Consider the following 25,018-nt stretch of genomic DNA (forward strand, 5'->3'; position numbering starts at 1 on the left):
TTCGTGTTGAGCGTGCTCCAGTGTTGAGAGCAAGAAAGATGACGCGCAAGAGTGTAGAGGAGAGAGTGTGTGAAATTTTGGGAAAGAAGAAGAGCATGTGGTAAAGGAGCGTGAGTACACGCTCTCTATATGCATTTGGGCTTTATTTTGTTTGAGGTATAAAATTACTAATGCTGGTTGTTTGCTGGCCCAAAAATAAAAAAACTGCTGCCCCCTAGCGGTGCCCATCATTTTATTATGCGTTGAATTATATTTTGTTATCTGATATTAATTGTCTACGTTAATATGCCACAGTAGCATGTCGTTAACAAAAACATTCGATAGATTAATGTGAATTACATATGAAAAATTAAGATCCAAATTAAATTAATTGAAAATACAAAGACTAATTTAAAAGTCGAGTAAAAGTTTAAGATCATTTTAAAATTTATTTTAACTCATCAAATTTTAACTCATCAAAATTTATAAAGAATAACATAATTAGTGTGTAGATGAGCGGATATTTTATATGTTTTTTGGCATCATTTTCATATAGTTTTTATTATATTTTGTTTAAGTTTTATTATATTTTCATAGGTTTTAGTGTAAAATTCATATTTTTGGATTTTACTTTGAGTTCATGTGTTTTATGATGATTTCAAGTATTTTCTAGCTGAAATTGAGGAGTTTTGGCAAAGTCTGATTCAGAGACAAAGAAAGGACAGCAGATGTTGTCAAGATCTGACCCCATGCACTCGAAGGAGCATTTATGGAGCTATAAAAGTCCAAATGGCACGTTCTCAATAGCTATGGAAAGCTAACATCCAGGGCTTTCCAGAAATATATAATAGTCCATACTTTGCTTTGGAAATGAAGGCCCAAAATTGGCGTTCAACGCCAGCCACCAGCCCCATTCCTGGCGTCCAACACCCAGAAGAGAGTAGCTGGCGTCCAATGCCCATTCAGGAGTCTGAGCTGGCATTGGACACCTAAAAGGGAGCATTAGCTCATGGCTTCACTCAAGCTCAACCCAAATACTCACCAAGTAGGCCCGGAAAGTAGATTTTCACACTACAAGACTAACTTATCTTATTTTCTGTAATTCTTAGTTAGTAGATTAATATATATAGACAAGACTTCACCCTTGTTAGAGGACTCTTGCCCATTTGAACCTTTTACATTACTTTTCTGTAAGCTATGAGTCACTAACCTCCTAAGTTAAGGTTAAGAGCTCTGCTGATTCTTATGAATTAATAATATCACTATTCCACTTCAATCTATGCTTGATTCTATTTTAAGATGTATCTTCGTTCTTCATCCTAATGAATTGGAAGTGTAACTTGACCTTCATCCCTATTCACATGGGTTCTTGCGAGTCCTTGACGGGATAGTATTGAACCACCAGATTGATTATACATCTCTTAGACGGCTAATCCATGACTTTGTTGGGTACTTGGAGACATCAATGCAGCCGAGGTGCGGGGCGATTAGGGCCTTTGTGGTATAGGCTAGAACCAAAGGAGCAGCGTTCTCTGCTCCGGAAGATCCGACCTTTTATATGGCGTTTTGAGTAGGATCACCAAGGGAATGGACTGCTAGAGCTTCACCCCTGATCAGATTGGATGACCATTGACCCGGCGTTTGATCTGAAGTAGAGGAGATTAATGACTGTTGACCCGGCGTTAATCATATATAGCCTACCATGGAATGAATCAATCAGAAGTTGGAGTAGATGGTGAGAAAAGTTGATCCAGAGGGAAGAATCGTCTCCGAAGCCTCAACCGTTCTCATACCATTGATTTCACACCTACCTTGTAACGTTTTGTTTATTTATCTGTTTTATGCGTTTTCTCGTGACAACTATATTTTCTATCTGCCTGATTAAGATTTGCAAGGTAACCTTTGCTTTCTCAAACCAACAATCTCTGTGGAATCGACCTTCATTCACCTAAGGTATTACTTGGACGATCCGGTTCACTTGCCGGTCTATCTGTGCAAAACTTGCAGAGTCAGTTTCGTGCATCAAGTTTTTGGCGCCATTGTCGGGGATTGTTCGGATTTGACAAACTACCGGATTATCTTGTTGCTTAGATTAGGTACTTTTTATCTTTTAATTGTGTTTTTTGTTTTCTTTTCAAAAAATTTTCAAAATTTTTTCTTTTCTTTATTAATCTTTATCTTTTGTTTGAGTCTTTTATTCTTGTTCGTGCTAAAAGTTTCAAACTTTCTTGTTTTCTTTTTCCAAAATTTTTTCAAAAATTGTGTATTTTGTTTAAATCTAGTGTCAATTTTTAAGTTTGGTGTCCTTTGTGTGTTCTTTATTTTCTTTAAATTTTTGAATTGTTCTTGAGTGTTCTTCTTGGCATTCAAGTTGTTCTTGTTTCTTTTCTTGTCTTGATCTTAAAATTTTTAAGTTTTGTGTCTTTCGGTTGTTTTTCTTTAAAATTTCGAAAATTGGTATCTTTTGATCTGAAAATTTTAAGTTTGATGTCTTTTAGTTGTTTTTCTCATTCTTCATTAATTCAAAAAAAAATATCTTTTCTATCTTCATTCAAATTTTCGAAAATCTTAGTCCCTTTTTCTTATCTTGATTTAAAAATTTTAAGTTTGGTGTTTTCTTATTAGTAAAGATCAAATTTTAAATTTCAAATCTTATCTTTTTAAAGCTTTTCAAATCTTTTCTTTTAATTGGATTCTTTCCTATCTTATCTTTCTTTTAAAATTTTAAAATTCAAAACTTTATCAAATCTTTATCTTATATTGTTTCAATTTTAAAATTCAAAATCAAATCTTTTTTAAATATCCTATCTTATCTTATTTTAAAATCTTTCTTAATTAGTTACTTGTTTTATCTTATTTTAATTTTAAAAGTTTGATATCTCTTTAATACTCTTCTTTTTTCTTTCTATCTTTTTCAAAACTTCCTAACTAATTCCTCTCTCCTCTATTTTCGAAAACTTCTTACCTCTTTCTCTCTCTCCTTTTTCGAAAATCATCTTTCAATTTTCAAATCTTTTTAATCAATTAGTTATCTTAGTCTTTGATTTTCTTTTTCTTTTTGAATTTAATTAATAAATAAAAATAAAAACAAAAATATTTTATTCTAGTTTCCCTTTTTACTTCTTAATATCCAAATTCTCCTACCTTTCTTCACCATGATCCCAAATGGGAATGAACAGTTCAGAAAAATTTTGGGGTCCTATATGGCTCCCACTCCTAACTTCTATGGGAGAAGTAAGAGTATACCCCCCATTGGAGCAAGTAATTTTGAGCTAAATCCTCAGCTCGTTATTTTGGTGCAGCAAAACTACCAATACTTTGGACTTTCACAGGAAGAGCCTACTGAGTTTCTGGTAAACTTTTTACAAATTACTGACACAGTGCATACTGAGGGAGTAGATCAGGGTGTCTACAGACTGCTACTCTTTTCCTTTTCTGTAAGAGATCAAGCAAAGATATGGTTAGATAACCAACCCAAATCTAGCTTGAAAACATGGAAGCAGCTAGTAGACTAATTCTGAATTAATACTTTCCCCCACAGAAATTGACCCAGTTAAGGCTGGACATCCAAGACTTCAAGCAAGAGAATAATGAATCTCTTCATGATACCTGGGGGAGGTATAGGAAAATGCTACGAAAATGTCCCACTGAAATGTTTTCAGAATAGTTGCAGTTAGATATCTTTTATTACGACCTCACAGACATGGCTATGATGTCTCTAGACCACTCTGCAGGTGGCTCTATACATATGAGAAAAACAATTGAAGAGGCTCACAAATTTATTAAGACAGTTGCCATGAATCAACATCTGTACTTGGTTGATGAGACTTCCATAAAAGGAGAGGTTAAGGTAATATCTACTGAATCTAATCCTCCAGAACAAAATGGCCAATTGACTCAGTAGCTACATGCCCTTGCACAGTAGTTGCTGGAGTTGAAAGAGACTTTTCGAGAAACTCAGGCTTCCAACAGAAATGTAGAATCCCAGCTGAGTCAAACAAGACAGCAATTATCTAAGCAGATAAAAGATGAATGTCAGGCAATCCAACTGAGGAGTGGGAAAATATTAAACACCCAACCTCAGAACAACAGGAGACCAGAGGAAGAAAAGCTGACAGAGGATAACCAGATTGCTGTCCAAGACACCTCTGAGGATGTGGCACGCCCAAAGGGGAATGTCATTGGCGTTCAATGCCAAAAGGGGTGCTCACTCCTAGCGTTGAATGCCCAAAGGGGGGCAACACTCTTGGCGTTCAACGCCAAGAAGGGATACCCACCCTTGGCGTTCAACGCCCAAAAGGGGGCAGTTCTCCTGGTGTTGAATGCCAGGAAGGGGGGCAGCAAGGGCATTGAACGCTCAACCAGGGATGGTCAGACACATGCAAGTGCTGATAAGAACCTTCCTAAGCAAGCTATTAACCCCCTTCCATTTTAGTAGGCATTCAACCTACATCAACTAAAGTTGATGAATACAGGGTTAAGATGCCATATCCTTAGAAGCTCTACCAAGCGGAAAAAGATAAACAGTTTGCCTGCTTTGCGGATTATCTCAAGACACTTGAGATCAAGATCCCTCTTGCAGAGACTTTTGAGCAGATACCTTCTTATACTAAGTTCATGAAAGACATCTTAGGTCATAAGAAGGATTGAAGAGAGGCAGAAACAGTCCTCATCACTGAATAATGCAGTGCAGTAATCCAAAAGAGCTTACTGGAGAAACTCAAAGATCCTAGGAATATTATGATACCCTGCACCTTAGGAGATGCCTGCACAAAGACAGCCTTATTTGATCTTGGAGCAAGTATTAACTTAATACCCGCATCATTAATAAAGAAGCTCTGTTTAACTCACGAAGTTAAACCTACCCGCACATGTCTTCAACTTGCTGATGGCTCTGTTAAGCTTCCATCAGGCGTGATTGAGGACATGATTGTTAGGGTTGGACCCTTTGCTTTTCCCACAGATTTTGTGATGCTGAAAATGGACGAACACAAGAGTGCATCCCTCATCCTAGAAAGACCCTTCCTAGCTACAGGATGGACCCTCATTGACATTCAGAAAGGGAAAGTAACCCTGAAAGTCAATGAGGATGAGTTCGTACTAAATGCTGTCAAAGCCATGCAGCTTCCAGACACTCTAGAGGAGTGCATGAGTATTGATATTATTGATTTCCTGGTGGAAGAAGTGAATATGGCTGAGAGACTCGAAGAAGAGCTGAACGACATCTTTTTATGATGCTCAGCCTGATTTAGAGGAGCTAGAGGAAATAAAGGAGCCTCTGAAAACTCCTAAGGAAGAGGACAAGCCTCCTAAACTCGAGCTCAAGCCATTACCATCCTCCTTGAAATATGCATTTCTTGGTGATGGGAATACTTATTATCCTATGATTATAAGCTCTGCCTTAGAATCACAGGAAGAAAAAGCACTAATCCAAGTGCTAAAGACACACAAGACAGCTCTTGGGTGGACAATAAGTGACCTTAAGGAAATTAGCCCAACCCGATGCATGCACAAGATCCTGCTAGAAGATGATGCCAAACTAGTGGTTCAACCACAAAGGCAACTGAACCCAGCCATGAAGGAAGTGGTGCAAAAGAAAGTCATAAAATTATGGGAGGCTGGGATTATTTATCCCATCTCTGACAGCCCCTGGGTGAGTGCTGTCCAAGTTGTTCCTAAGAAGGGAGGCATGATAGTGATTCATAATGAAAAGAATGAACTGATTCCTACAAGGACAGTTACAAGGTGGCGTATGTGCATTGACTATAGGAGGCTCAATAACGCCACCAGAAAAGATAATTTTCCTTTACCATTTATAGATCAAATGCTGGAGAGACTAGAAGGTCATGCATTCTACTGCTTTTTGGATGGCTATTCAGGCTATAACCAAATTACAGTAGATCTTCAGGACCAAGAAAAGACAGCATTTATATGCCCATATGGCATGTTCGCTTATAGGCGGATGCCATTTGGCCTGTGCAATGCATCTGCCACCTTTCAGAGGTGTATACTCTCCATCTTCTCTGATGTGGTGGAGAAATTCCTTGAAGTGTTCATGGATGACTACTCTGTCTTCGGAGACTCATTTGACTCCTGCCTTGACCATCTGGCCCTAGTTCTCAAACAATGCCAAGAGACAAACCTAGTTTTAAACTGGGAAAAATGCCACTTCATGACTGAAGAAATTGTTCTTGGGCATCAGATTTTGAACAAGGGAATAGAAGTGGATCAAGCTAAGGTGGAGGTAATTGAGCGATTACCACCACCCACTAATGTCAAAGGAATCAGAAGTTTCCTGGGACATGCAGGATTCTACAGGATGTTTATAAAGAATTTTTCCAAAATAGCAAAACCCCTGTGCAACTTACTAACTACCGACACTCCATTTGTCTTTGACCAAGAGTGCCTGCAGGCCTTTGAGACTCTGAAAGCTAAGCTTATCACTGCGCCTGTCATCTCTGCACCCAACTGGGACTTACCATTCGAACTGATGTGTAACGCCAGTGACCATGCCATTGGCGCAGTTCTAGGGCAGAGGCATGACAAGCTTCTGCATGTCATTTATTATGCCAGTCATGTTCTAAATGATGCGCAGAAGAACTACATCACTACAGAGAAGGAATTACTTACAGTGGTTTATGGAATTGACAAGTTCAGATCCTATCTAATAGGATCTAAGGTCATTATCTACACCTGACTATGCTGCTCTCAAACATATACTCACCAAGCAAGATTCTAAGCCCAGGCTGATAAGATGGGTACTACTCCTGCAAGAGTTTGATATAGAAATCAGAGACAGAAAAGGTTAGAAAATCAAGTGGCTGACCATTTGTCTCGGATTGAACCAGTAGAAGGGACATTTCCTCCTTCTACTGAGGTGTCTGAAACCTTCCTGGATGAGCAACTCTTTGCCATCCGGATGACACCTTGGTTTGCAGACATTGCAAATTACAAGGCTATAAGATTCATCCCCAAGGAATACAGTAGGCAACAAGCCTGAAAACTCATTCATGATGCTAGATACTACTTGTGGGATGAACCATATCTCTTTAAGAGATGCTTAGATGGGATAATCTGCCGCTATGTATCTGAAGAAGAGGCATAGAAAATCCTATGGCATTGCCATGGCTCTGATTATAGAGGACACTTTGGAGGAGAGCGAACAACCACTAAATTCCTCCAAAGTGGTTTCTACTGGCCCACACTCTTTAAGGATTTCTGAGAGTTTGTCCGTCATTGTGATAGTTGCCAAAGGGCTGGCAATCTCCCTCATGGTCACGACATACCTCAGCAAAGAATCCTAGAGATTGAGCTATTTGATGTATAGGATATAGACTTCATGGATCCTTTTCTACCTTCATACTCAAACACCTATATCCTCGTGGCAGTGAATTATGTGTCTAAATGGGTTGAGGAAGTCGCATCACCCACGAATGACACTAGAGTAGTGAAGAAGTTCCTCCAGAAGAACATCTTCAGTAGGTTTGGTATTCCTCGGATACTGATCAGTGATGGAGGAACTCATTTCTGCAGCAAACAACTTGACTCTGTACTGAATCGATATGGAGTTCGCCACAAGGTGGCTGATGTGTGAGCATCTTCTCTATCTTTTCTGTGTGAATTTACACTTGAATTGCTAAGTTTAATCAAAATTTAATATATTTTAGCTACTATGAATGCTACTTTGAGTTGTGTACAATTCTGTTTATTTCAAGTAGCATTTTGGACGAATTTCACAGAGTTTAAGTCAAGGCTAGAGAACGGAGAGAGTGAAGAATGTGTGCTACCTCCTCCACGCTGAACTTGAAGTTATTCAAGTTCAGCGCCAGCATCAACACACCTAAGGAAGTTACGCACACCACTCGACGCTGAACTTGGAAATTTCCAAGTTCGGCGTGGACTCAAAGAACGCCAAGGGAATTTTCTCTGCCTCCTCCACGCTGAACTTGGGAATTTCCAAGTTCGGCGTGGACTTTAATGAGCCTAATGGTCCGCACTCATCTCAGGATGCATTACATGTTGAGCTTTGCAAATTTTGATTCAACTTTTATTATTTAAAATTAGGAAAATATATTATTTTAGTTTTTAGGAAATATATTTTACATTAATTAGGATTATATATAAAAGGAAAAAGAATCAGCCCTTCGGTCTCTTCTCTTTTCTTCGATCTCATTCCGCAATTTACAGTTTTTCTGAATCCTAGTTTTCTCTCTGAACCATGAGCAACTAAACCGCCACTGTTAAGGTTAGGAGCTCTATCTATTGTATAGATTGATACTATTATTTTTCTATTTTAATTCATGTACTGATTTATATTTCAAGAATTATTTTTGTTCTTTATCTTATGAATTTGGGTGGAACGGAAGTATGACCCTTGTTCTAATTGAGTTCTTGTATAACTTAGAAAAGCTCTTTACTTGAACAACAGCTTGAAAATAATTTCTCCTAAACTTCTAATTATCTGGACTTAACGGGATACGTGACATATATTCCTCTTATATTTGGGTAATTAGGGTTTCTGTGGCATATAAACTAGAATTAAACTTCACCCTCTAATTGGAATTAAGTGACCAAGGAATTGGCGGTTGATGAATTTTAGTGGAGACTAAAAAGGTCTAAGGAATTAGGTTTTAGTTACATATAGTTTGCCATGAATTAAATCTTGCATAATTGAAATAGTTAGTAAGAAAAGTCAATCCGGAAAATAGATAACTCTGAAGCCTTAACTATTTCTCCATATATTATTCACCACTTATTTATTGCTTGCTTTTCTGATATTCTGAATTTACTATTAATGCTTTTGAACCTTCAAACACCATTTTCTATTTGTCTGACTAAGCTAATCACTCAATCATTGTTGCTTGATCCATCAATTCTCATGGGATCGACCCTCATTCACCTGAGGTACTACTTGGTACGACCCGGTGCACTTGCCATTTAGTTTGTGGTTATAAATTCCGCACCAGGTTTTTGCACCGTTGTCGGGGATTGACTGTGATTGACAACTATTAGTTGTTTGATTGCTTAGATTAGGCATTTTAGTTTTAATTTTATTTAATTTTTGCCTTATTATTTTCGAAAATTAATGCTAATATTTCTCCTTAATTTCTGAAATTAAGTTTGGTGTTCTCTAGTTATTTTTATTTTAATTTTTCTTAATTATTTGGTTTAATAATTTCGAATTTTCTGTCCTATTTTAATAGTAATTTTCGAATTTTAGTGTTTATTTTATTTAGTATTTTTATTTTATTTTTTTACACAGGTTACCTCACTAGAAATTCTCTGCACTCTGACGTAGAGAATCTCATCTTTTCTTTTCTTCTGTCTGTTTATGAGCAGGAACAGGGACAAGGAACCTCTTTTAGACTTTGATCATGAACCTCTTTTCTATGATGGTATCACTCCGGCTTCTAGGCTCTTTCTGGATAATTCTACAGAGGCTCTTTGAATATGAATACCACTAATGAGGCCTTGGATTTGATAGAGATGGTGGCCAATAATCAGTACTTATTTTTCTCAGAGAGAATTGTAAAAAAAGGTGTCATGGAGTTGGATGCTTTGGATGCCATTTTGGCTCCGAACAAAGTTATGTCTCAACAGATTGCCGCCATCACTCAACATTTGGGAGGTATGCAAGTGTCATCTGTTGCTACCCAGGATCCTTCTTTTGATATGAGTGGTGGAGTGTCTCAATTTGGAAACCTTGGTTATGGGAAACCCCTTCCTGAACAAGTTAACTACATGGGTAATTCTTCAATACCGGCTAATAATTATCCTTTTTCCAAGACATACAACTCAAGATGGAGAAAACACCCAAATTTTGGCTGGAAAAATCAGAATCAGAATCAAAGGCAGTCCAACTTCAACAAGAACAACCCCCACCAAAACCAGTTCAACTGGCAAAATCATTTCAATTAGCAGCATCAATCTTTTCAATCACAAAATCCACCCTCAGATGCCCAGGATGCCTCAGCATTGGAAGCACAATTGGCAGAACTTTCCAAGACCACTCTTAGTTTCATACAGGAAACTATACTTCAATTCAAAACTTGGAAGTGCAGATGGGACAGTTGAGCAAGCAAAATGCTGAGAGGCCTCCTAATACATTCTCCAATGATACAATTCCAAATCCAAGAGAGGAATGTAAGGCCATATATGTGATGAGTGGAAAAGAGGTGGACACTCAACCCTCTAGTGATGAAGAGCCAGTTGGAGAAAATATAAAAGAAGCCGAAGACCTTGAGGAGAACACTATCTCTTTCCCTGCGCACACCAAGACCTCAGTGGTTGAGTGCAATCCAAAAGTCTCGCCTCCTCAAAAGCTTCAGGAAGAACACAAGAATGAACAATGCTTAACGCTCTTGGAGGTATTTAAGGCACTCCACATCAACACTCATTCAATAGAAGTTCTTGAGCAAATGCCAATGTATATTAACTTTATGAAGGAGTTGTTATCTGAGAAAATGCCTCTGAAGGAAGAGAAAATAGTGGTGCTAACTAGAGAGTGTAGTGCTATCATTCAAAGAAACTTACCAAGTAAGAAGCCCGGTCATGAGAGTTTTCAAATTCCATGTACCATTGGAAATAATACCTTTGAGAGAGCATTGTGTGATTTAAGGGTGAGCATCAATTCGATGCCACTTTCTATGATGAAAAAATTGCAAATTCAAGAGGTGGAACTAACAAGAATAGCTCTTCAATTGGCAGGTAAATTTGTAAGGTTGGAACATGAGTGATGGAGAATGTTTTGGTAAGGGTGGGAAAGTTCTTCCTCCCAACAGATTTTGTGATTCATGACATGGAAGAGGATGACAACTTCTCCATCATTCTAGGAAGACCATTCTTAGCCAATGGAAGATCTCTCATTGATCTGAAAAAAGGTGAATTAATACTGAGAGTACACAATGAGCAGTTGGTCTTTCATATCTTCAAAGCCTCATATCACTCCAATGAAGGGAAGAAGTGCATGAGGGCTGAATCCATCGATCCATTCCTCCTGGAACCACCTGATGATGATACAAAATATGAGCTACAATCTAAAGCTTTTATAGTGGAGACTAATAAAATTTCTCCTGATATCAAATCTAAGTTTGGTGTTAGGTATGAGGAGTCAACTCCGAAGGAGGCTCCCAGGAAAAAGGTACCTAGGGGTTAGAGGAACAAGAAAATCTCCACTGAAGATTTCTCTCCAAGATTGAAAGTTGTATTAACTCACAATTTGACATTTCCTTATACAGTGAACATGATCCTCTCTCTTGAGCATGTTGAGTTACTCCATGAAGACACATGGAGAAGATTCATAATGAGAGGGGAGGAGCTGAAGCAATATGATCAACCTCCTCCTTAATAGCAGGAGTGAACTGTCAAGCTAATGACGTTAAAGAAGTGCTTGTTGGGAGGCAACCCAACACCTTTAGTATCCTTTAGTTATGTTTTATTCTTTGCATTGTCTTTATTTCGTTTTTATATCTCATAGTTTTCATTGTTTTTAACTATATTAGAGTCATGCATCTTGATTTGCAGAGGAACAGGTGCGCTTTAAATTGAGCTGGGAGCTCTGAAGAGGTGGAATCAGATTCAGGAGCTTGGGCGCTAAACGCCGGGACCTGGCGTTTAGCGCCAGAAGCCACACATCTTGAGGACTTGCCACTACCACCTTGGCATCTAGTGCCGATTCTGGGCATCTAGCGCCAGGGTGTACGCACAAGGGAGAATGGTCTCTTGATTGCATTCAAGACTACTATGTCTTCGTCCGGTCATCCGCGCTATTATGGCTTTGGCTTGTCACTCACTCTTTTCTCCCCCTCTGCCGTTCTCTCTCTCTCTCTCTCTCTCTCTCTCTCTCTCTCTCTCTCATTGTTGCGACCTCTCACCTCTGTCCGTCTGTTGTCTACCGTTCGCCGCCAATCGGTCACCTGCGCACACATCACTCCATACTCTCTGCTCTGCTTCTCATTCTCTTGTTCTCTATTGAGTTTGTTCTGTTCGGTTTCACTTCAAGTGGAGCATCTGTCGTCCTCGGTGCTGCCGTTGTTTGTCGCGTTGTCAGTTGCCCACGCTCGTCGATTCTTTTGCCATCCGCTGCGCTTTTGTCTTCTATTCGCGCACCGCCGCGCTTGTTTGACTGCACAACAGTGACAACACAACTGCTTGAGACCTCTTCTCCATTCAGGTACGTTTTAAAAGATCTACAACTTAATTACTTCAATTTATTACTTGATATGTTTTCTGTCATAGTTGTTATTTGTTACTGAATTATGCAATAGCTGTTAATTCATTGTTAAACTTAAGTTAATTATGTGATAGTTGTTCTGTGATAGTTGATAATTGTTATTGCATTTTTATTTGTTAGTTGTTACTTAACTCATTGTTAAACTTAAGTTAATTATGGATAGTTGTTAGTTGTTACTATATTTTTTATTTAGGAATAATTTTGAATTTAATTATTTGTTAGTTGTTATTGAATGTTTGAATTCTAAATTTAATTATCCTGAAAGAAATGATATTTCTGATAAAGATGGTGAAGATGATGATGTTGATGTTGATGCGATAGAAGATGAAGATATTAGAGGATTTTAGTTTTAGATTTTTAGTTTATTAGAACATATCATTATTGCTTCGTTTTTTTTTTCTGTTGTGTTCTATGTTGAACTAGATGCTTTATCGTGAAAGACTTTAGTTTTAGATTTTTAGTTTATTAGTACTTGTTGTAATTGTTGTACTAATGTACTATTTTAATTTATTATGTATTTTGAGTTGAAAATTGTTAAGTTTTAATGTCTATATTTTAGTAAGTATATATATTATATGTGATATATATTTTTTTATAAAAAATTCAAAACAGATAAATTTGTATGATTTTACGAGTCGAGTCTAGGTCAGCTCCACGAGTTTACTTAGACTCGCGAGTTTGACAATCTTGTTTTGTTTCACTTCTGTCATGCTGCCTCTGTTCCGTCGGGCTCCAACCATCATCTGTTCCGTCGCCTATGTCTTTTGGTTCGAGTTCCTCATTGGTACTCTCTCTCCCTCATCTGTGTTTGAGTTCCAGTCCAGTAGAAGGTGATTTTGGGGATTTTTTTCCTTCAATCATCATTGTTTTAGACTTCTTTGTTCTTGAAATTTGGTTTTATTTCTGGTTAGGATTGGTGATCTGAATTTTTTACTTGGAAATTGTTTTTTGGTGCTTTCCTTTTCAAGTTGCTTGCTGCTGCAATTTAAAGTGATTGTGAATTTTTGCTTGCTTGCTGCTCTAGTTAGACTTTGATTCTTTGAGTACACGTCACAAGTTAATCTTTTCAGTAATGATGATTCTAGATATTTTGTTGTTGTTTTGTTTTAACTATTTCTATTGGTGTTATTGTGGTATTACTGTGTTTTAAATATTCTTTTGATTTTTTTGGTTAATTGGTTTCACTCACTACTTGAAGATAAATTTTAAATTGATAAATCTATTACTAGCTTATTACTTGATAAAAATTGCACTTTTTTTCTAATATTAAATTTTGTTTAAGTTTTTTTAATGATAAATTGTACTGTAATTGATTCACTGCTCATTTAATACTTTATTAATCATTATGTTGAGCTTGTAAAAATCAAGGTTTTGAGAACCGGATCAGTCATCGAACCGCTCTAGTCACTGATTTACTGGTTCAACTGGTCTAACCGGTGGTTCAACTGGAAAAACTGTTTTAGAATAAAATAATAAATAAATTATAATTAAACACCCTAAAATATAATTATAGTCTAATATAAATCTTAAAAGATCAAAAGTACATCAGCAACCCTAAAACAGCAACACCAGTATATTATCAAACAGCAACACATTATAAAACACTAAAACAGCAACACTAGTACATTATCAAAACACTAAAACAGCAACACCAGTACATTAGCAACATCATTCAGCAAGGCAGTGATGACACTAAACTAAAAACTAAAAACAGCAAAATCAGTACATTATACTACATATCAAAAATTCAAAACAGAGCATTCAGTAACCAAGCATTAGCATTAGCAAGGAAGTGATGACACTAAATTAAATAGAGCATTACCAAGGCAGTGATGAGTAATGACACTAAATTAAACACTAAAAACAGCAAAATCAATACATTATACAACATATCAAAGGTTCAAAACAGAGCATTCAGTAACCAAGCATTAGCATTAGCATTAGCATTAGCAAGGCAGTGATGACACTAAATTAAATAAGCATTGTTTTCTCGTACCAAGTCAGATATGACCATTAGCATCTGAGCTACCAATTGTTTGAACTCATTTCTTGAACACGAGGCATTTTGAACAAGACCCAAGCACAAAGTAAATGTGCAACCAGAGACAGATACTTCATGTAAGCAATCAACAGATTGTAATAGCAATTTTAAAGGGTACAATATTATTATTGTTGTTTCCAATAGAGTTCTCGTATGTGAAAAGAAAAGATATGATTTCTGCTAAATCAGAGATATCCATAGACTCAAGTCTGCAGGTTCCATTAATAAAAATTGAACAGATATTATTTGTTGGTAAAGCAACAATCAAGAACAATAAGAATAAATATAGCAGTGAACAAGCATCGCCAATCAAAACCATCAATTCTGCCTACAGCATTCAGCCATTCAATAATATTGCAAAACAGAGTAAGTTTCCACTTTCCAGCATTAACAAAACAGAGGAACAAATTAACAATTACAAAGTAACAAATTAACAATTACAAAGCAGCAAAAGTGCAAAACACTAAAACAGCAATAAATTGAACAAAAATCGCGTAACGGGTAAACTAAGAACGTCTTCATGTTTCTGTATCAAACTATTAAGTGAGGAAAAAAAAACTCCTAGGTTGAAGAACATTGAAGAATGAAGAGGACCGAAGAGGCGAAGAACGAAGAATGCAGACCCAAGACCCAAGATGAATTGAAGAATTAATATTATGGAACAAAAATTGAAGAGGAAGTTCAGAGAAGATGAGGACAACGAGTCACTCACCTGGATTCGAGAGGCCAGCGAAGAAGATGGAGGGCTACTGGGCTGGGAACCAGGCGACGATGGAGGGCTACTGGTGCTGACGACTAGGCGATGGTGGTGGCGCTGACGACCTGCGAACCGTGGCGACGACGGATGGAGGGCTATTGGGTTGGGAATGCTTCAGACTTCAGAGTGCTAGGGTTCACTGTGAGACTGAGATGAATGAATGCGGGTCGAGGGAAGAAGGGGGGTTTTCACGACTGGGTCGGGTCGGGTAATCGGGTTTCATTTTTTATTTTTTAAAACAATTAAAAACGGCGTCGTTTAGAGGAACCGGCCAGTCACCGATCCGGTCCAACCAGTTTTTTAGTGGTTTTCTCATAAGCAGTTTTTGAAGAAGGATCGGACCGCTTGCATCGCCGGTTCGCAGTTAAACCGATTGAACCGGCCAATCCGATCCGATTTTCAAAACCTTGGTAAAAATTGAATTGAAAATTTTGTTAATCTTTGTTAAAATATATTAATTATTGTGCTGATTTTATTAAAATAATATTAAAAAAAATTTTAATCTTAGTTAATTTTATTGATCTTAATATATTTATTTATATTTTATTATAAAACCATTATCTAAATCGGTTAACCACTAAAAGGGTTCGATAATCTTCAGAACCTTCGAAAGAACGCCCCACCTTGCTATCATAGTGTGTATGACACTCTTATTTCATTTAAAAAAAAATAAAAAAATATAAATAGATAATAAAAATATTAAATAATATAAATAATAAATATATCAAATGTTTAATTTATTAAGTATTTGCATAGTTATTCTAATATTAAGATTTAGATAAATAATTTAGAGATATAATATATTTTATTTGAATTGAACTAATTTTAAGATGCATTATTCATATTATTCAAAAAAAATTATTGATTACTTTGTATAATCTAAAAATTAATTATTTGGTAAAACTAGGAAATTAAATTCGAAAGTTATTAACCCGTGGCATTTACGTGCAGAGAGTGGAAAAGGAATCCAAGTAAAGACATTAACACAACGCAGCCTCTCAGAACTCCTCTCTTCTCTGACTCGCTATTTTCTCGCCCGCCACCACCACCATCATCACGCAATGAACATCTCACACCTCACACTGGATTCCCACACGCTCTTCAACCCTCAATGCCCTTCATTCTCCTTCCTCCGTTGCACATCTCGAAACGTAGTCGTATGCTCAGCCAAGCCCGTAGCCCCTCCTTCTCTTCCACCCAAGCTCGCCACCGCCCAATCCTCCGACGGTCGAATCGGGTCTCTTAGTCAGGTCTCTGGCGTCTTGGGTTGCCAATGGGGTGATGAGGGCAAAGGCAAACTCGTCGATATCTTAGCTCAACATTTCAAGATTGTTGCTCGTTGTCAGGTACTACTCCCCCTCTCATTGCTCTCAAAGTTCCTTCCTTTTTCCCTTTTTATCCCTCTTCGCTATCACACAAATCGTGGGTAATTCAGGAAACTCGGTGAAATTGATGTATGCTGAAGTTGTGTTTGTGGTGTTGGATGTTCTAAATGAAAAAGTGTTCTTTTTTTCCCCTTAAAAAGTGTTTCGTTTGTTTATTTTATTTTGGTTTTTGTTCTGGTGGTTGTTGCAACAGTGTAATTGAAGCTGTTTCTGCTTGGTAAACCCACTTGCTAGCTAAATAGAACTGAATGAATCATTGTGTTGCCTAAAACTTTTGGAATGATTTAAGTTTCTGTAAATTTGGTTGGTAAGATAAGGAGAGTGACTGAACACGTTTATTGTTTTGCATGCTTCCTCGCTATAAGCTACCTTGTTGAATTTTGATGGTCTGTTGTAATATTTGGTCTCACTAGGTGCTGCTGATCACTATAATTTTGCCGGTAATGCTAGGGAGATAATGACCAAAATTATCTTGTTTACTTTAACATGCATATTTTATGCATGTAACATTTATAATTACATCTGATATTATTAAATTATTCCAGCAATAATTAAGATATGCAAAATAAGATAATTTTGGGCTGAATTTCTATTGTCTGCCAAATATTTTTGTTATTTTCCTCTGATAATTTGTGATTATGTTTTATGAGGGTGGAGCTAATGCTGGGCATACCATTTACAATGCAGAAGGAAAGAAGTTCGCCCTTCATCTTGTTCCTTCTGGTATTCTTAACGAGGATACCCTTTGTGTTATTGGGAATGGAGTTGTGGTGCATCTTCCGGGGCTGTTTAAGGAAATTGATGGCCTTGAATCGAGTGGGATCTCTTGCCAGGGGAGGATTTTGATATCTGATCGTGCTCACTTGTTGTTTGATTTCCACCAAGAAGTGGATGGGTTAAGGGAAGCTGAACTTGCTAAATCTTTCATTGGCACGACCAAGAGAGGCATTGGGCCATGCTATGCTAGCAAGGCTAACCGTAATGGTATTAGGGTAAGTGATTTGAGGCACATGGATACTTTCCCGCAGAAGCTTGATCTTTTGTTATCAGATGCAGCATCAAGGTTCAAAGATTTTAAATATGGTCCAGAAATGCTCAAGGAAGAAGTAGAAAAGTACAAGAGATATGCTGAGAGACTGGAACCATTTATTGCAGATACTGTGCATGTCATGAATGATGCTATAACACAAAAGAAGAAGATTTTGGTTGAAGGAGGTCAAGCAACCATGTTGGACATTGATTTTGGAACTTATCCATTTGTTACTTCGTCTAGCCCGTCAGCTGGTGGGATATGCACTGGTCTTGGTATTGCTCCAAGAGTTGTTGGTGACTTAATAGGAGTGGTATGTGGCTGTTTATCTTATGTTGGAGTTATTACATTACAAAACACCTCTTTTTTAAGTTCAAACAAGCGCACTCAATGCTGCAATTTAAGCTTATTTGACACATATGAAATGGTTTCTTTAAGTTTTATTTTGAAATTTGCAGGTGAAAGCATACACTACAAGAGTTGGTTCTGGTCCCTTTCCAACAGAAATTTTGGGTTCAGGGGGTGATCTCCTTAGATTTGCTGGGCAGGAGTTTGGTACAACTACTGGCCGTCCTCGACGATGTGGTTGGCTTGATATAGTTGCGCTGAAATACTCCTGCCAGATCAATGGTTTTTCATCATTGAATCTCACTAAGCTAGATGTTTTATCAGATCTTGATGAGATAAAGTTAGGAGTCTCTTATAAACATGCTGATGGTACCCCGGTCAAATCATTCCCTTCAGATCTCCGTCTTCTTGAGCAATTGGAGGTAGACTTCATCTATCTTTGTTCCTCTATGGCTGAACATTCCTTTCTTCTTTATTTTTTTCATGTTATTACTTATAAACTAACACAACTCTTAATGTGAAGTTTTAAGGTTCAAGAACGATAGACGTCTTTTATTATTGCCTTGGAATTTTAAATGTATTTTCTTATAATTATTTATCTTAATGTTGCAGGTGGAATATGAAACACTTCCTGGATGGAAATCCGACATCTCTAAGATCAAAAACTATTCTGACCTTCCGAAGGTTGCCCGGCAGTATGTGGAAAGGATAGAAGAACTTGTTGGTGTCCCCATTCACTACATTGGTGTTGGGCCAGGACGCGACGCCCTCATATTCAAGTGATCTATTACTAGTTCCTCAGAGGTCATAGTTGTGCTTTCATGCTTCTAAAGGCAAACTCGAGATTTTTTGTAGAAGAAGTAACTTATTCCTTCCAACTTTTGGAGATTTGGGATGAAACATATTCATAGTGACTAGTGAAGGATTTGCCTAATTGATGTATTATTCTGTTATCTATAAGCAGCGTTATTGTTATATTTCTGCAGTAATTTGATATGGGGGATTTACCCTATAATTTTGCAGTTCTTGCAGGAATGCTGAGTAGTTTTGTGATCTTGTTCCAACTGATTTGTGTTTTCAGTTATCAGTTAACACTTACCACCGGTTTCACTTGTTTCAGTTTTAGGAGTGGGGGAATGAAAATTTTAAATTTCTTAAAAAATATAAGATGCAGTGTTATCAAGCAATTTGTCCATGCTAATTTCTACCTTCAATGAGCAGCAAAAATATCTGCTACAAGGGTCAATAAAAACAAAGGAGACAGTTGTATGTGAGATGTAGACGAATGATAGAAGATGAAGTTGTGTGATAAATGTGTTGCAAAAGGAAGTTACTTATATAATTGAGTGGAAATTGTAGAAGAATTTAGGCAATACCATTTAAGTGATACACATATTTTATCACCAACACATTTTAGTAATTAGAAATATAGCTTATTTTATAGTTAGGTCATTCATTGCTTAAATAGACATGAGAATTGGAAAAAAATATAATTTTACTAAAATTGAAATGTTATTGGTTTCTTTGACTTAGATATTAGTGTATAAGAGTTGAAAAAATTAAAATATTTTTAATGATTAATATATATATATTTTTTTCCTATTAATCAGAAAGAAAAACTTATGATAATTTGGATACTGCTCAAAGGAGAGGTTCCACAATCCTTAACTTGAAGTGTGTGGATGTCCAGGTAACTTGTTTTTCAGTTCATCACTTATGATAATTTTATGTATGATCTTATATTCCATTTTGTTTTCTTCAGGGGCGGAGCTAGATAAAATATTAGAGGGGGGCCAAAAATATTTATACAATAAACTAAGACTAAAATAAAATTTTAGGGGGGACTAAACTGAAATTTACATATAATTTACATGTAAAAAATTAAAATTAGGGGGGGCGATCGCCCCCCTTTTCCACCACCTAGCTTCGCCCCTGGTTTTCTTTCCTTTTTCATGAGAATAAATGAGGAATTTGAACTTTTATGTTTGCCTTATTTTATAGTGTGCTATTTGATTAATAAGTAATAATTGATGAGTGGAGTTTCAGTTGGTATTCTTATATGCTGCTTCTCTTCCTTCTTTTTCATGAATATAGACAGGGCTTATGGGAAAATCTCTGATTTAGTTCCAGTCTACAAAAGGAGATGTTCTTCCTGCACACAAGGTGAATGATTGACTTTTTTTTATCAATTACTTTGCATTTCATAAATCTTTGACTGTTATATCGTTCCACTCATATTTGAAGAAGTCATCTTTAGTATTCAGTTTTATATGAACCTATTCAGTTCTATGTTACATTTTCTTCCGCCTTTTGTTATTCACAGTAAAAATACTTTCTTCAATTATTATGAGACTTGTATGTGGCAAAAAAGGTTGCCACAAATTACTGACACGACAGTTTTCTTATGTATTTGTTTTTTTTTTTTTTTGGTTTCTCACGGTATCCCCTAACTTGACAGGTCAAGGACTAATCCGTCGCGGTACTGAGCTCAGGAGTTAATGAAGTCTTATTTTTGCAGTTTAGTGCTCATAACGTCATCGTTTTAAAACTCAACAAGGCTGATCTAGGTTCTCCTGCTCTTGGACAAGGTGTTGTTTATAGATTAAAGGTAATTCTTAAGTCTCTGATTGATTCAATTTATGGAAAGAAAATTGCCCATGCTGTTAGTTCTGTTGGTTTGATACTAACAGAACTCGTCAATAACTGTTGCTTTTGATGAGATACCTGAAGATGGTTTAAACAGTCCCCTAAGGCTGGAAAAAGTTGCAAATGAGGTATGCTGATAAGTTCACAGTTGCTTGTTGTCTCTTCTTATATAGAATGCCTTTGCAGATTGGTTATAAATAATAGCATTACTAGACTGGCATTTTGTTTTCCATGATGTGTTGTAACACTCAATTGGTGTTACTAATGTCAATCAGAAAAAATAGTTATTCATCTACCTTTGTTAGTTACCATGTGAATTTTTAGTATATTTTATTTAAGGTTTCCATAAAATATATGAATGGCACAATAATATGAAAATTTTGCTCTTCTTTTGGGGTATTAGTTCATCATTATCTGGTGTAAGCACACACTTTATCACTTTGCTTAAAACTTTTTTCTACTTTTTTCTATTGAAAAATATTTTATCTATTCTTCATCTCATTTTCTTGCTTCTGAGTTCTTGTATGCTGTATAACACAGAATACTATAGAATCATATATATAAAATGCTCAGGTACAGAACGATGACTTGTTATCCCTCTTTCTTCTTATAATACCACTCTACAAAAAGAAGAATTGATTATAAACAAGAAGAATTCATGAAGAGAAGAGATATACATAAGAACAATAAATGGTTCTTGTAGAGCTTCAAAAATAGAAGCAAATAATCATCTTTAGAGTCACTCTCCAAATCCTCCTCCTAAAATATTAACTGATGAATTGATTTCATAGTATTCTTTTGGTATTTATGCTTCACTAGAATCGATTTTTATATCCTTCGTTATTGAATTTCTTGTTAGGTACTACGAGGAGATAATAGTGGCCTTGCAAATGACATTCGAAAAGAAATGAAGGTAAAGTCTTAGAGTAGAAGTTAAAGAACTGATTTAACTAGATATAATTACAACAACCAACCCTGAAGAGAAAGCTATGAATGGAAAGCTATTGCATAACTAGATAATATATATGAAATATAATTTTGCACTAAATCTGATGTGTTTCTTTCAGGCATTGAATGGAAAGCTATTGAAAACCAAAGACAAAAGTACAAGGAGAGACATACAAAGGGAACATAGGACTCTATCCAAAGAAGAATCCTATTCTAAGAAACTCGACAATGTCATTTGATTTGGTGATTATTGATGAAGCTGCTCAAGCACTTGAAATAGCAAGCTGGATTCCTCTGTTGAAGGTAATGTTCATTGGCATTTGAACTATATTTTCATGTGTTGACCTTAACACTGCAAAAAACTAATGCTTTTCTCTAAACATAGACCTGATCAGCATTAAAATACAGTTTTATAATCATACAAGTCTAATGTCATCTTGACTATACTGAATAATTATTTATAATTTATAGAAAATATTTATAATTAGTTAAATTCTACCATGCCTTCTCTAAAATAAAGGGTAAATTATCCTTTGTGAGTGATTATTGATAAATTATCTTTTAATCAAAGTTCCAAGGTTCGAATGAGATTGTCAAATCTGATCGCTATCTCTATTATGATTGGAAAAAAATTCTAAGAAGGAGAGAGCTGACAAACTGATAGAAATTTGTGATATATTAGTTAAAAATGATGGTAATTGGTACGTGAAAGAGGACACCAAGATATTTTATTTTTTTATCTTTAATTGCTCTTAAATTATCTTAAAATCATTCTTCATATAACAAAAATCCTAATATGGTAATTATTGACTCATGATTTTTATGATTAACTAATATTTTGGTTTATTTTTATTATATAGTTATACAAGGCTATGGAAGTTGGTTACCTGAAGAGGAGCACCATTGTTGATCTAGCTGAATTAAAAAAAAATACTAGGATGAAAATTTTAGAAAAGAGAGAGCTGAAAAATTGATAGATGTGCTCGTTGAAATTGGAGATTGAAAGGGTAAGAACAAGTTCAAAATCTTAACCTAATTGAAAATAGTGATTGGATTTGAGAGGAATTAAGGTTTTAAAATTGAAGAGGTGTATTTGGCAAGGATGATGAAAATGATACTGTTATCAATTTTCAAAAGAAATATAGTGTCAGTTGAAAAAAAAAAGAAGATAACGTGAATCTTGAAACTTGGTAGAAGAATAATTTATTAATAATCACTGTATACGTCATAAGGAGTAATTTATCATTTATTTTAGAGAATACATGATAGAATTCACCTTATAATTATTATTTTTTAATTTTTTATTTAAAAAAATTGATTTATTTAAAATAGTTTCAGTTCAATTTCAATTCAGTTCAATAAAACTAGTTTTTTTCATACCCCTAATTAAGAATATGAAGTTTTGTTACTATAACTATGTGTTTGGAGACAATTGTTGATTTGGTGGATTATAAGTGAATTGTTGCTTTAGTTTGTGTGTGAGTAGTATGTCTTGATTTCATAATTTGTGTGTTGACATTTTTTTTTGCTTTAAGTATTCTAATTATGAGATGTCTTTTGTATGACTTGCTACAAACTTATAATTTGTGACCATCTTTGATGACATCAAAAGGGGATGTATCACAAATAATTGAATTAGTGTTTATATAATTTATGAACTTGTAATTTATGTTATTTTATGTGATTTTTATTACTAATTAGTATTTATCATAAATTTTTATAAAGTTCAAAATTAATTTAAACTTATAACTTCTCGTTATATCATTACGCTTAATTTTATCATGCCATAAAATTCAATCATGCAATAAAATTATATTTACTTATATATTATTTATTTAAAGACCAATCAACTTATTTTATTAACAGATAAAGTTATTTTATTTCATAACTCATATATTGAATTATACATTAAAAATAAGTTATATAATATTTTTATAAAAATATTTTAATAAAAATTTACATATAATTATGTTTATATAAAATTAATAATTAATTATTATTAAATAATTTAATATATTTAAAAATTATCAATTATTAATTTTTAATTATTAATTTTATATAAATACAATTACATGCAATTTTTCAATACATATTTTTATACAAATAACTATAATACCAAAATCTGTGCATTATCATTTGTAAACAAGAAATTATTGTAAATTCACTAAAAAAGCGACACATCAATGAATAAATAAAGATATATCCTAACAAATTAGCATTGTCACTTCTATACAGTATGTATTAAGCATTCTACGTTCTTCGATCAAATTAAAAATAGATCTATTTTAAGGTGGGGATACAATTTTAGGACCAATTATTTTTAAAAAAATTATGTTTGTCAATTTTTTTTAAAAAAAATAACAGATTAACTAAAGTAACTCTTCATTCTTAGTTAAAGAATAATAAACTACTTATTACAATATTTATTTCATAACTAAAGTAATTCTTCGTACATTGAATTATATTTTAAATAATATAATTAAAAATATTTAAAATTATAAATATACTTTAAAATTAATTATTCTCTTTCTCTTTCTAATTTCAAGGATATTAACGATCCTTCGCTCTAATTTCAAACACATTAATGACATACATTTTATCTTTAAATTTTATAGTTTAATTCTAGTCATTTATTTAGATCTAATAGTTATAATTAGACTCTCTCATTTCTCATATAAAAATACTTCTCTCTCTATATATATATATATAATCTATATTTTTGATATAGGACATAAATAAAAAAAAAATATAATTGATAGATAAATAATATATAAAATTAATTTTTTTAATATTTTTTAATATATATATATATATAAATTATAATTGATTGAGATAGAATTATAGATTATGTTTCTGTTATTTGAACTATTTCAAACACATTAATGACATACATTTTATCTTTAAATTTTATAGTTTAATTCTAGTCATTTATTTAGATCTAATAGTTATAATTAAACTCTCTCATTTCTCATATAAGAATACCTCTCTCTCTCTATATATATATATATATAATCTATATTTTTGATATAGGACATAAATAAAAAAAATTATAATTGATAGATAAATAATATATAAAATTAATTTTTTTAATATTTTTTAATATATATATATATATATATAAATTATAATTGATTAATATAGAATTATAGATTATGTTTCTGTTATTTGAACTACCTTGTGAGCTTTTGATAAGTTCAGTCTGAGTTTAAAAAATAGGCTCGATTATTAACGAATCGAACCGTAAACCAAGTTTAATTTTTATGACCTAAACTTGAAGTCAGTCTAATTCAGCTCACTTCCAGTCATATTAGTAATGCTAAAATAGGAAAGATAAATTTTAACACCAAATTCTTCTAATCATATTGTTATATTTTATCAAGTGACCTAAGGTTGTTGTTTCACCTTTACCTTTCTATCAAGTGTTTTATTTTATTACTGAAATATGATGTATGGGAGAATCCCTTTTTACTTTATTTAGTCTTTTAATGGACACTTGTACTCTTTACATTATTAAGTAATGCAAATCTATCTTTAAAAAAAATATTGTTATAGATATACTCTTTTGTCTCATAAGATTAAAATAAAATATAAAATATTTTTAATTTATTTGACAAAAATATTCTATAATAATTATTTTAATTATTAAATGTGT

General features: G+C 34.5%; 1 protein-coding gene across 1 annotated transcript; it reads left to right on the top strand.

Moving 5' to 3' along the window:
• Nucleotides 1–15,955: 15,955 nt before the first annotated feature.
• LOC112703644 (adenylosuccinate synthetase 2, chloroplastic) lies at nucleotides 15,956–18,749 on the top strand. The gene is made up of 4 exons (XM_025755197.2): nucleotides 15,956–16,355; nucleotides 17,045–17,737; nucleotides 17,883–18,194; nucleotides 18,385–18,749. Exons 1-4 carry the CDS (start codon nucleotides 16,071–16,073, stop codon nucleotides 18,553–18,555), a joined length of 1,461 nt encoding a protein of 486 aa, XP_025610982.1. The 5' UTR covers nucleotides 15,956–16,070; the 3' UTR covers nucleotides 18,556–18,749.
• Nucleotides 18,750–25,018: the final 6,269 nt, after the last annotated feature.

This window comes from Arachis hypogaea, chromosome 7, assembly GCF_003086295.3.
Source record: "Arachis hypogaea cultivar Tifrunner chromosome 7, arahy.Tifrunner.gnm2.J5K5, whole genome shotgun sequence".
Lineage (NCBI taxonomy): Eukaryota > Viridiplantae > Streptophyta > Magnoliopsida > Fabales > Fabaceae > Arachis > Arachis hypogaea.